Consider the following 13939-nt stretch of genomic DNA (forward strand, 5'->3'; position numbering starts at 1 on the left):
TAGTGGGTTCCCCCCCCCCCACTAAACCTGTGTCAGTTATCGCAAACAGCTTTCCGTGTTTCTCCAGTTTTCGCACTTACTGTGTTAATGGCTGCGTGTTATCCCATCGTTTTACTGTACCGTCATTTAGCTAAATACCCTACCGTGAAACCTTTAGGATGGTTACCATTTCCCCATTGAAAACAGGCGGCGATGAAGGCTCGCAGGCACGTGGCCTCTGGGTCACACTGCTCTGTGGAACCACGTTCTGGGGTCCTACCTAGGAGACCACGCGCGGGACCGCGGCCAGCGAGCCACCACGGAGCCGCGGCGCGACCGGGTCCGGGATCCGGCGCGGCCGCCGCGTGACTCCCGGGCGGGGCGGCACTCGTCCCCGCCCCGCGCCGCGTCACCAGCGCGCCCTCCGCCCCCGTCGCGCGCGGCCCGCCCGCGAGAGGCCACTCCGGCGCCCGCCGGCGGTGCGGACGCTGGGAGCGCGGCCGTGGGCGCCGGGGCCATGGCTCTCGGGGCGGGCTCCGAGCTGTCGGGGCTGACCCCGCTGCGCGCCGCGTGGCTCTCGGTGGCCGCCGCCTTCCTGCTGAGCCTGGTGCTGCAGCTCCTGCCGCCTGGCTGGCTCCCCCGCAGCGCCCTCTTCCAGGACTTGATCCGCTATGGGAAAACCAAGCCCGAGGCCTCCCTGCGCCCGGCCGTCTGCCGGAGCTTTGATGTTCCCAAGAGGTAACCGCGCCCGGGGCGCGGGTGTGGGTTTGCCAAGGCGCGCAGAGCCCGTGACGCCCGGCTCGGGCAGCCGGCCTGGGGCAGCAGAGGCGGGCGCGTACAGGGCCCGAGGACAGCAGGCGTGTGCCGGGCCGCACAGCGCTGTCCTCGGCCGCTTCGTGGCCCTGGGAGCGGCTGTCCCGAGTGTCCGACGACATCGACGTGTTGAGCCGCGTGCATTGTCAGGAACGCTAACTTGTGGCCCCACGGAGTCTTTCCTTCCAGGGAATGGCAGCGCTTCCGAATTTAGGCCTGGTCAGCAGGCGGCAAATTAGTCTCCTTTGTCACCCAATTCTCTTTCCCCTTCCCTGCACTCGAGGGGCTTATAATCTAACTTGAGGTCGCCAGAACTCACCAGAAATGAAGGCACTCCGGTCCTTCGCTCTTCTCTTGCCCCTTTTTGTCTCCCCAACCCTCGCAGCCAGGAGGAAGGGCGAGATGCTGGTTCCCACACTTGGCTACACTTCCTTGGGCTGCACTGACCCTCCTAACGCGCACCTCCGCAGGTGCCCCTGAGAGAATTGCCCATGATGGCACATCCTGAAAGTTCATTTGACTTCTAACAGATTTCATAACCAAAATCAACAAAAGATTAAATCGTTAGGGCTTAAACTGAATTCTTTCATAAATTCTAAGACTTGTTATAGTTTGTTCATTTTTACTTTGAATTCAGAAGAGAGCTGGTAAAAGTCAATCAAACACTTCTAGATGGTAAGGTTAGAGCAATGGCTTTTTTATCTTTAAGATGCATCTTAAGTTGGCATTTAGGAAGGAATCTGGAAGAATGTTTTGCCGTTTCTGATGTATTGAAACATCTGCGTTACCGCTTAAACCTCATAGACAGAGTGCCCCGGCCCACAGACAAGAATGGGGCTAAGTATAACTTGGCTTCTGAAACGTGGATAACCCGCCACTGCTGAGTGTTGGAGAAAGATTTATCAGGTGTTACACTGAGAAGGAAGAACTAAGGCCTCATCCCATTTACCATTCTGAGGAAAAGTAAATGGAATGTAGCCCTGGGGAAAAAGTAGAAGTGTTCAAGATCAGTTGGTTAAAAAACCTAGTCTTTAAAGGCTCTTTTTAAGTGAAAATTATCTGTCATCCTATTTGTTACCAAGTTTCATTGCAGCATGTCCTTTTCTATTTTATAGCAGGGGCATTCCAAGGTTGTCACATTTTCATTTATAAAGTGAAGGAAAAAAAGCTTTCTTAGAGAGTGTGAATTCTAACAATTTCTTTTACGAATTTTGAAAAAAGTACTAGTGCCTGTGGATTAAAGGACATATTTTAAGTCGTTCTCTGCACTTACCTAGTTCTCTGGCTCTCATACCCGAGCTGTTACTACTCAAGTCTGGCATATGACAGCCAAGAAACAGACTTGCTACTTTTCCCTTATTTATTACAACAGTTGGTACTCTTTGTGCTTCTTTAAATTTCTACTATATTATAAAAAAAATTACACCTTTTTCTTCTTCCAGAATTCTAGAGTGGAACCTCCCATGGTATTTTGTTTTGCTTTTTTTTTCTAAATTTACACATTTCTTTTAGTACTGGAGACGGTGCAACAAATATAGGCCAATAATGAAGACAATAATGCCTTGATATTATATTTAAATATTTTTCCTTGTGCAAAATTCAGTAGTACTTGTTGAAAGTACAAATAAACCTATAACTTTATTATACACTTAAAAATAGGCAACTGTAAATCCTGTTTATGAACCTAAAAACTGTGTTTAGATAATTTTGTTTGGGATTTTTTTTTCCCTAAGAAGGCAAGAATAAAACCTTAAATCAGTTGATGGTATGTATGTTTGATTCCATTACCGCTATCTGGCAGACTTTTTTTTTTTTTTTTTTAATGAAGATAATGGTTGCTTTTCTTTTTTTCTTTTTGCTTCCTAGAGTTTTGATATTCCAGAAAGTCTGAATAAATATATGACTTCCAACAAGAGTCACAATGGTGTTGACTTGCATAGTGTACTGGAAGTACTCCTGTTTCTAAAAGTCCAAAATGGTATGGAAACATTGCAACTGAATTGAGCTCTACAGGCAATGAGAGCAGCCATCCAGATTTTCCCCACTGGCGTCCAGGGGTCCTAACTAGAGGTTAGGGGGTCTGTAGATAGCATTCAGGGCAAACTTAGATTGGAAATAAAATTACATCTTTCTTTCACAAACCTCTAGCTGAAATTCAGCACTTCCTTAATGATGAATGTAATCAACAAACCACAGTAGAATTAGCAGTACCTGCAATTTTGTGACAGTTTTTTTATATTACATTAAAAATATTGAAGAGACCGCAAAACATTTTCATCACTATAAGAATACTGTAGTTATTCCCTCACTAGATCTTGTTATTTAATACATTAAGAAGCACATATATTAATATAGCACAAATTTGTTTTTTAGTAGCCGTGTTACCTATATTTCAATACAATTGGTTTCCTTTGTAATCCCTATGTATTTTATGCTTGTAGTAATATTTTGAGAAGGCGCCTGTAGCCTTCACCATACTGCCAAAGGAGTCCATGGAAGATAAAAATTAAGAACCTCTGCTTTAGACGATACACTGTCCGTCCATTTACATTTGTTTTGTTTGTTACCATATCCCTGGCTCAATGCCTAGCAGACAGTAAGTTCCTTGATTAATAGGTTTTGAAAGAAGTTTTTAAAAGGTTTTAAGTTTAATTGGTTTGTTAGTTAACTTGACACGTACTCTGAGAGTAACTAGGTGAGATACCTTCTCTTCCATTCATTTTTTTTTTTTTACTTAGACGTTCATCATTTATATCCCTCACTCTGTGAACCCCCCTCCCCCCATCCACTATCCCTCTGACCTCACACCGAGCTCTTTCATTCATTTTTAACTAGTGTTTATAGAGTAATACTGTTTCAGAAGCTATTCTAGACTCATCGGAGCTTTTATTCTTGTCAGATAGACAGTAAATGTGTAAACAAGTCTTGTAAAACAAGCAAAATAATTTCAGGTGTGATAAGTGCTTCAGAGGAAATCCATTAGGGTTACTTGATCAAGAGCAGAACGGGTCGGGGAGGCAGTGGCAGTGACAGAGCTGGAAAGGATGGTCAGGTTGGGGTAGGGCCGGAGATAAGTTCACTGCTCATCAGGGCCTTACAGGTCATGGTGGACATTGATTTTATTCTGATTGTATGGAAAGCCATTGATGGGTTTTGATGGAAGGGAACATGGCATTGTATGATTTATATTTTGAAAGGATGACTAGCCATTGTGTGGAGAAGACTGGATTAAAAGGTTGTTACCAGGCCCAGGCAATACGTTGTGGTAGATTATAGTTATTAGCATAACAGCACCTGCTTGTCATGTAAGTGGTGATGCCATTGAAGCACTTAGTCCAGGGCCAGCCACTTAGAACTCAATGCACGTTAGTTCCCTTTCTTTGTTAGCCCCATACCTCCCCTCCCTGGGCCTGCCATCAGTTCTGGCAATAGGCAAATATGTATTAAGTCAGATCATGTCTCCTGGCTTAAAACCATCCAGTAGCTTCTAACTCACTCACAGGAAGAGCCCAAGGCCCTGAGTTTTGTCCCCACCACCTCACTGACTGTTTCCTGTAGTTTACCCCCCATGTGGCTCCAGTCCAGTTTTCCGGGGCTCTCTGCTAGTCCCCTCTCCCACCTCAGGGTCTTTGCACTGCCTGTTTCCTCTACCTGGAAAGCTTTTTCCCCAAATAGCTACATGGCTTATGCCTTCACTTCCTATAATTCTGCTCAAATACCTTTTCAGTGAGGCATGCCCCATCCCCCCTATTTAAAAGTATAGTTCTATCATGCCAGCATTCCTTCTTTTCCCAGCTTTAGTTTGCTCTGCAACAATTATCACCTACTGACATGCTGTAAAATTTACTTTTGTGTGTCGGTATAAGATCCATGAGGGCGGGAATTGTCTGTTGGGTCTGTTGCTGTATCCTCAGAGCAGTCCCTGGCTTATAATAAGCGTTCAAGTTTCTTAAATCAAAGGAGTGCTTGCTTAATGCTAAGTGCAGCGTTACCATAAGGATCACCTAATCCATGTTCCCAAGGGCCAGGAAAACAGTGCTTCAATTAAGCAAAGTGCCAAGGGAGGAAAAAGGGGGAATGAGTCTGAAACAAGGAAGTGGAGTATTTAGATCTGCTTTTTTGAGGCTTGAGCTGGGTCTTTTAAAAAAGCAAGAGATATAACCTGGTATAAAGAGTGGAATGTTTTCTATAGAAGGAAATCAGACGAGCAAAACCAGAAATAGAATGTACAAAATGCAGGGATGAGAAAAAGAGCTTCCTGTAAATCAAAAACACTATGGCATAAGTTGGGCACAGCAGGGTGTGGCTTAACTGCTTGTGCCAACACACTTGAGGGATTGGTGAGCTCTAGGCTTGGTATAAATGGGTACATGTAATGTAGGGCCAGAACAGCAGGTTCGGGCAAGTCTAGGTTGCATGAATTGTAGGAGCGCAACCGTGTGATTTTAACTGCAGAGTCATTAGGGCTCAGTCTGGAGCCAAACATAGCCTCTTAGTGCATGGCCTTGGGTAGATAACTTACCCTTTCTGAGCTTCCGTTTTCTCATCTGCCATGTGAATACAACCACACAAATTTTACGGGATTGTGAAGATGAAATGAATAAATCTTTCCATAAACTGGTCTCCCCACAACTAGATTATTCTCTACCTAGTTAACAGAGGGATTGTTTTTGTAACTTAAAGGGTAAAATGAGTGAGCAATGCTCTTTTTTTATTGTGGTAAAATATATGTGATAGAACATTTATCATTTTAACTCATTTTGAATGTACAGCCCAGTGGCTTTAAGTACATTGACATTTTTGGGCAACCATCACCGCTATCAGTTTCCAGAACTTTTCTATCAGGCAGAAGGAGTTTTAGAACACAAATTATTACTTGAAGCCACTCTGCTCAAATGGCTTCCCTTCATACTTAATAAAAGTCAGTGTCCTTTCCTGCCCCCGAAGCATCTGCCCCCCTCCCCCTACCACCTATCGCTCTCCACCGAGTTATCCTTTATCCATCTCCAGGTCTCTGTTGGCATTTTCTCTGCCCAGGAAATTCTTCCCTGCAATTCACAAGGGTTACTCACTCTAGCCAAATGTCACTTGAGAGCGGCCATCCTTGACCACCCATCCAGAATGGCGTCCCCTCTGAGCCTTCTCTGCTCCTTCCCCACCATTAGCTACATGTCTACAGGTTCATCCGTACGCAGAAAGATCAACTTCATCAAGCAGGGGCCTGGTCTGTTTGTTCCCTGCTGAGTCCCTGGCTTCAAGAATGTTGTCTGGAATGCTTTAAGTGCTCAATAAATATTTGTGCAAAAATGAAATAGGTCAAGTGACTGGCTCAGAAGTTGCTCTTCAGAAGCCGGCCCCCTCCCTTTCTGCGGGAGCCTGCAGAACACTTGCTGCTGACATTCTGCTCTGCTCCTGCTACTCAGGCCAGACCTGGGCTCAGTTCTCTGAAGTGTGTCTTAAGGAAGACCCTGGAAGGCAACGAAAGGCCAGTGGAGGGCAGACGGGGAGGGGTGGGGGAGGCTGTGGAATTGGCACTGATGCGTGAACTTTTGAGGAAACTAAGCTCTTGAGCCTGGAGAAGATCAGAATTAGGAATAACAGGACCGCTCAGCGAGGGCAGATCCAGTGATAGGATTTGTAACAGTAGTTGGGAGAATTAAGTGGGTTGCTGTGGAATGATCAGATTAGATTGATGTAGGAGATTTTTGAGTGAGTGCCGGGATCTTGTCTCGTGAAACCAAAGAATGGAAGCACGGACCAAAGAGAGGCAAGGAGTTGTAAAAGAGGATAGTTTATTAAAAGCAAAGCGTCAAAGCTCCCAAGTAGGATGGGGGCACCCAGCGTGGGCCAAAGGCTCTTATTCTTACATTTTGTCTTGCCGTTTTGAAGAAGGGAACTGGCACCTTCTAATGGAATTCGTCTACCAGGTTTGTCTGTTTGCCCATCCTGAAGGGATTAACAAAATGACCCAGTCCTATCTATCACATCTGCTCAGTTTGTCCAGCCAAAACGGATTTTATGAGATAATTTATTAACCTCAAGGCACTATTATATTTTGTCCTAGAGTGAAGGAGTTCTTTCAAAACCTGAAGTTTCAGGATATGGCTGTCTTTGTTTATTTTACCGGGGAGCTTTCTGTCTGCCTAACAACATGCTGAATAACCTGTCTCAAGATCGGTGTTTGTCAGATAGGGTTGTGGGCTTGGTCTGGTGGGAGTGGGGGCCGGGGGTCGGGGGCTGTGAGTTCTGATACAAGAATATTCTGGATTATCTGGAAGGGGAGTGCCTGAGCTTATGTCTACTCCTCCTGATTCCAGGTCATCTTACTTTGTCACAGTCTGAGGAGACAAGAGGGAGAGAGGCTTCATTTATTCACATGCACTGAGGAGCAGGGAGGCCAAATGACCTCCAGGCACCCTGCAGAGTCAGAATGATTTTGAATTGGTTTGAATAGGGAAAAATAGTCAACGGACCTCAAAATAAAACTGTTAGGCCCTTGTGTTAGGTGATTTCAGCAAACCAACATCAAATTAACATTGCTAATTGAAGTTTTTATTGGTTTTGTGGTTTTATTTGATTTCATTTATAATGGTTGATTGCAGCACAGGCATTATACTTCTATGAGAGCTGTAACTGTCAGGAGTTGATACCTAGTTTTATGAGTTAATATTTGTCATCTAAGCCATTTAGGTTAGCACAATTTAGAAAACCTGAATCAGAAGACCTCTAAGGTTTCTTACAGACCTGAGAGCCTGTGGTTGTGCAAATGCTGTGTAACAGTTGTATGGCTATTGCAGCAGTATTGCTTGGGATTTAGAAATCTTGCACAGATTTGGCTTGTGTTAGGGCAATCTAGGTTCTCTCTCCCAGGGCCGGGGGCCCCCTATTTTGGAATTTGAGCCCAATCCAGTTATCCAGAGATAATCTGGATTGCCAATTGACCCTCAGTCTAAGTTTAACAGAGTCAGTTGTATTTTTGTTAACCTCAGGAGTCCTTTCTTTTCCTATGAGTTAACCAATCCCATCATTTGAAAAGTAATTTTAAAAATCTGAACATCTGTAGGATTAAGGATCTATTAAAAAGCAAAACTATACTTTGGAAATGGGGGAAAGAGAAGAAAGAAAGTAAAAATAGTCTTCCTGCATAATAAAAGTGACTCCACTCTGGTGACTGCCTAACTTGTTTTCCCTTTGCAGGTATTTTTCTCACTTCTATGTCATCTCAGTGCTGTGGAATGGCTTCCTGCTTTGGTGCCTTACTCAATCTCTGTTCCTGGGAGCACCTTTTCCAAGCTGGCTTCATACTTTACTCAGAATTCTTGGGGCTGTGCAGTTCCAAGGTAATCAATCACTCCCTTGGCTAATCACAACCATTGTGTCCTGTTCCTGTCTTCCTGCCTGCAGGGAGCTGTTCTGGGAATTTCATAACCACTCTCAGGCTCACCTCAGCAGGAACTGAGAAGTGGAGGGTGAGGGCCAAAAGTTGTGCGTGGTTTATGGCCACCTCGAGGGGATGTCCCCACATCCTTCACTGAGATCGTGCAGAGTTCAGAGTTAGCTCTTCGTCCCTGACTTCCCAGCGAGTGCTGGGCCGTGTGCAGGACTGGCTGTTGTCCCTCTGGTACTTCTCGTACTGTTGATCAATTTATAAAGAAGTCTTTAGACTTAGGAGAAAAGCTTTTAGGATCCCTTGGGTTTGCCTGGAAACATTCATCACTTATGTAGTCCCACCAAAATCATGTCTCAGAACTCCAGAAATTTGATAGAAAATTTTCGATCACCAGTTAAAAATGTTTGTTACGCCCTAAAGCTTTGGTTATATACTAAAATTGACTGTAAATAGTTGTTGACTAGATGATTATAAAATAGCTATTAAATTTTCCTCAGATAAAGGACAATTTTAAAATAAGGTACTGAAGGTGAAAACAATAAAGTGGTTTCAATTAATGTCAGGCAGCGGGTGAGGAGCAGAATTAGCAATAAATTGTTCTGTCCTTTGTTCCAGCAGCCACACCACTGACTAGTCCCTAGGAACAGTCCTTTTCTACGTAACCAGAAGAACTTGTTGTAAAAGAAGACAGTCAGAAGGGAAACCCTATGCAAACCCTATTTGGGAAGGGAGGATACCTCAGTGAATCCCACTTCAGGCATTGAAATTTTATCTCTTCATTTGTTTACTGTGGGACTGGGTTTGTAGGGTGGTTGTGAGGAATTTTATTTGGATATTTGTTCTAACCTATTCCTAAAGAGTATAAACTAGATTTTACTATATTTAAAATACAAATACAGGCAAAGCTAATTTACGGCTGTTGGAAGTCAGGACAGGGCTTACCCTTTGGAGAGTGGGTTGGCGGAGGGGCAGTACCTAGAAAGGAACACCAGGGGTGCTGGTCATGTTGTTTCTGGATAGGGATGCTAGTTATATGGTGTGGTTGGTTGATTTAGTTTGTAAAATTCCTTTAAATTGTTCATTTATTATAGCATGTGTGTGTGTGAGTGTGTGATAGTCACTTTTTAAAAATGTAGGTTTTAAGTCATTTCAAAAAGCATTTCTTCTTCTATTTGGGCAGAGGGGTGAGAGGCAGGTAGGACGATAGATCGATCTCAAAGCTCACAATCCCCTAAATGTATAATTTCCTTTTTTTTTTAATATGGCAAGGAATGCATAATTCTCCCTGTCTATTCCTATCCCCCTTTCGGCCTCTATATGTGCTGGTGCCCACACCTCTTTTCTCCCCTGATCCCAGGGGTCCCACAGGTGGGATTGCTCAAAGATCATCCAGAAACTCTTCCTGACCACCTTCACTATTAGTGCCATGGGCCAGTGCCGCAGACCCTGGGATCTGAGTGCACGGAGCCCTTACAGTGATATCCATGCAACCTGGAAGGCTTCCACATGGCGAGGAAGAGTCCGGAGACCTGAGCTTGTCCCAGCTCTGTCACTAGCTTAATACGTAACCTGGAGCCAACGTACTTGGCCTACTTCCTCATTGCTAAAAAAGGAAGGTGTTAGACTGTGTGATTTCTAGGTCCCTTTCCTAGCTCTAATCTTGTTCAATACTATGTGTAACAGTGGGGAAAAACGTAACTTTGGATTAATCCCCAAAAGAGAAATGCTGAACGTGTTGCTTTCTGAATTATAGGGGATGAGCTGGCGCTGTCTGCATTCTTAGTATTAGTGTTTATGTGGCTACACAGCTTGCGAAGACTCTTTGAGTGCGTCTACGTCAGTATCTTCTCCAATGCCATGATTCATATCGTGCACTACTGTTTTGGACTCGTCTACTATATTCTTGTCGGCATAACTGTGCTGAGCCAAGTGCCAATGGACGGCAGGCATGGTGAGTGGTCCCTAGGGTCTGTTAGCTGAGTCATTGGATGCATGAGGTCTCATGCTCCGCCAAGCATTATGGAAGTTTGAAAGTAGGAGCCCTGTCCAACCCACATTGCATTGGAGGAGTTTGGACTCTAATAGTAACTTTAAAACGTCAACCTGCCCAGGGCCCAGGGGTATATACATTAACTGTAACTGCTAAAACCTGAAAGACACCAACATAAGCAGTAACACCTTCAGTAAAGAGATTAAAGTGAAAAGTATTCATGAGGTTTGGTTTAAGGATGAAGAAATGGGATGTGATGTTTTCCTCAATGGGAGTGAAATCAATGAACTCATGTGGAGTAAATCTGAAGAGAAAGACGAAGTGGGGTCAAGAGTTGAACAGGAAGTAGGTTATACCCAAGAATAGGAGAAAGAGTCAGCAAAGAACGTTGCTTTCCCAAAGCCTCAGTCATCCTGGGGTGTTTGTGTTGAAGGGTGGGGGGTGAGGCTGGGGAAGGGGAAATTGTGGTGCAGCATTTAATCATAGAAAGCTAGGGGAGGAGCAGGTGGCCTGGACTCGTGGTGAATAGTTGTAGTTTGAAGAGTACTGGAAGCCATTTTGTTGCCATTACAACAAAGCGTTTCTTCAAGTCAGGCAGCCTGAGGGGAGAGGACGAGTACTGTGCTAAATCACAATTATGTCTTAACACTTCTGAGCTCTTATAAACCAGGAAGAGGGAACCCAAATCATGACCTTCGTTTATAAGGAGGAAATAAAGTGGTTTATTTGGGGGTGAAGTGGGAGGGATAGCTAACATACGTGGCTATCATTTAGGTAAAAATGCATGCTTATTAAAAAGAATCAAGTCTTTGGGGTGACTGAATTGAGTGTTTAGTGCTGAGGTTAACTTCACCCAGCAGCCTTGGTATCTATCTGCCCTGACACTGTAGATCTGCCCTGACACAAGTAGATCTTTCATTGACTGTTGAGGTTGACTGTTTTCTTTGAGTCCAAGGCCTCCATATTTCCTGAAGCTGGCCTATCCATCTGTACAACCTGAGACCAAGATCTAGGTACTTCCACTCCTCAGTGAGTGAGCTTTCTCCTCACGTTCGATTTCAGTATCAGTGCCCCTTGAATGCCCTCTCTCTCTTGTTGTAGTGCAACCCAAGGCCGCTATGGCTTGAGGAATGATCTTCAAGTTCATCTTATTGATGATCTTTCTCAGTTCATGAATTATTTATTGGCTCTAGCCACTCAGCTAGCATCTCTCCACTTAATTCCTCTGAACTTAAGTTAATTTTTCTTTCCTGAGCTTTCTGCTGTGGCATTCATGTGCAGCCCAGTACCGTAGGTTAGCGGTTATTCCTGGTGAACAGTACAGGTTTTCCAACCAAAGGACCTTTCTTAAGCACTTTGGTAACCCACCTTTCAGTCTATTAGTTTCTGTCGGCATTATATATCTCTTCTGGTGTCTTCTCTGCTGGCTGGACCCCACCTTCTGCCCTCCCTCCTGTATAATTAGTGAGGGAAAGCCAGCCAAGGCACCCACAAAAATAGCTTTCTAGACACTCCTTTCTGAAGCTGTCTTTTGTTTCACCTATTTGTCCTCCAAGAGGTCATCTGTGGTCATTTGGGACAATATGGGGAGAACTGGTTTCAGGAATTCATTGAGAGAGAATACACTGGAGCATTTGCTAGCTGCAGGGTCTGGTAGAAACGGGTTTGGGAGTCAGATGGGCCTCAGTCTGAATTCTGGCTTAATTAATCTCCCTGAGCTTCAGAACCTTCACCTGTAATTAGGAACATACACTGATTTCAGAGGGTTCTTGTGAAAGTGAAAAGAAAGAATATCTGTAAACTATCAAGATCTTCACGTCTCCTTGCCTTCAAAGTGTAGAGTGAGCCATTCTCCATTACACTGTCCTATTTTCTTTTCAGGAAGGGTACCATCTCTACCCGAAATTTTCTGGGTTATTGATTTGTTGACCCATTTCTCTCTGTCTCTTGCCACTAGAATGTGAGTTTATGAGGACTGGGATCTTGCCTGATGTATTCACTGCTTTGTGCCTCATACCTACAACAGTGCCAGTGCTACATTCATTAAGTAATTAATGAATAATTAAATACTACAACAATTAGACTCCCGGTAAATATGCGCCTTCTACCTGCCTCCCCTTTCCTGCATCATAATTTCAACTTACTCTTACAGATCTTTTTTCCCTCATAGGTAATTTTTCTGCATTTAGAGTAGATGAGTTGGTAATGACATGAACTCCCAGACACCTGCTTCAACTTTTAATCCTATAGTGACTTGTGCTTAATTAAAGCCCTTTCGATTTAAAACTGTATTTTTCATATTTTGCTTATTTATGACATAAAAATATAACTTTTTAATTAAATGGCTAACCCTAGTTAATATTAAGAGACTATAGTAGATTGTTTACATAGAGCAAGTTTTTAAAGAAATGAACACAGGTAGAGTTTGCTGGACTCTCATTAATCATTAGCTTTCATCAGCTGAGTCTTACTTCTAAGTACCCATAAGGAGTCACGTGATCCTTGCTTTAACTTGAATCAACTTTGGAGGGTCTCCCTCTGGGCTCCAGAGCCGTAGGTTCTTCCCTGTTGTCAATGGACAACTTTGTTTCTTCAGCCAAGTCCCTAACTAGCCTGACTGCTTCCTGCAGGACCCACATTCTTCTCTTCTTCCTGATAGCTGGTAAAGAGGAATAGTTTGAGTGTTTCTTCTCCTAAAACTAAATCTCTGTGACTAGGTTCTTTCTAATCATAAAGGGATACTGTTTTGTTTTTCACCTTGGAATTTACATTTCTCCTCTTTTTGAGAAACCCTATTCTGAGCCTTTACTTCCAGTGGTTTTCTTCATTGGCTGGAGCCCAGCAAGTCAGCATTCTGCCTTCAGGGTCTCCCTAACAATGGCTTAGGTTAGTAACTCAGGGAGAGATTTCAGACAGTGTTTTCCTGACAGTGAAGTGTAAGAAAGAAGACATAAAACAAGACTTAGAAATACAGGTGCAAAGTTGTCTCACCACACAAGGGTACATCACAGGAGTAGGAGACAGAGATAAACTCTGTGCTTAAAGCATTTGAAGAAGGAACAAGAGAATGTCTCATATGGACATCTCTGCAGGGGGGCCATTGAAGCTGCCTCTGGCTGAGGAGCCAATCTCCTGGACACGTTCTCCCCTCTGCACTTGCAAAATTCTACCAGGACAATTTTCTAGTCATGAGGAACAGAATAAGTGGATAATCGTGTTCTACTGACTGTATGATTTTTTTAATTCCTTGCTTGCGCCTCTGAAATTTTGCAGCATTGGCTAATCATCCTTCTTTCTGTAGTCTATGTGAGAGGGAAAAATCTCTTCATGCAAGCTCGATGGTTCCATATCCTCGGAATGATGATGTTCATCTGGTCATCTGTCCATCAGTATAAGTGCCACGTCATTCTCAGCAATCTCAGGAAAAACAAAGCAGGTGAGGCGTCTCTGAGAGCCACTGCATGTGGATTTTAACCTTCAGAAGCTAGTTGTCCATGTTCCTTCCCTCTTATCCTTTCTGCCCTAATGAGTTGACTAATCTATCAAATACTCATTTTGAGAAGACAGCTCTCTGGGTCTGGATCTTCCCACCTGTAACATGAGAGCATTATACTGAAAGGTCTCTCTGGCCCCATTAGCCCTGATATTTATGATTCTATTCTGTGCCCACATTTGGTAGCCTGTATTGCAGATATGGGTCTAACCAGCACTAGTGTTACCAGGCTGAATTAGTATCATTCTGGCCAAATTAAAACACTTTAATTATT

The 13939-nt window shown here is 43.9% G+C and overlaps 1 protein-coding gene across 3 annotated transcripts in view; it reads left to right on the top strand.

Annotated features, from left to right (window-relative positions):
* The first annotated feature begins 411 nt into the window (after positions 1 to 411).
* Positions 412 to 13939, top strand: part of SRD5A3 (steroid 5 alpha-reductase 3) — a 34507-nt gene continuing 20979 nt past the window's right edge. For all 3 annotated transcript variants that reach the window (XM_081054308.1, XM_081054309.1, XM_081054307.1), the window contains exons 1-4: positions 412 to 717; positions 7990 to 8132; positions 9936 to 10133; positions 13474 to 13608. In XM_081054308.1, coding sequence (XP_080910434.1) covers positions 497 to 717; positions 7990 to 8132; positions 9936 to 10133; positions 13474 to 13608 — 697 coding nt within the window. In that variant the 5' untranslated portion in view covers positions 412 to 496. The remainder of the gene's footprint in view (positions 718 to 7989; positions 8133 to 9935; positions 10134 to 13473; positions 13609 to 13939) is intronic.

This window comes from Rhinolophus hipposideros (assembly GCF_964194185.1).
Source record: "Rhinolophus hipposideros genome assembly, chromosome: 1".
Taxonomy (NCBI): Eukaryota; Metazoa; Chordata; class Mammalia; order Chiroptera; family Rhinolophidae; genus Rhinolophus; species Rhinolophus hipposideros.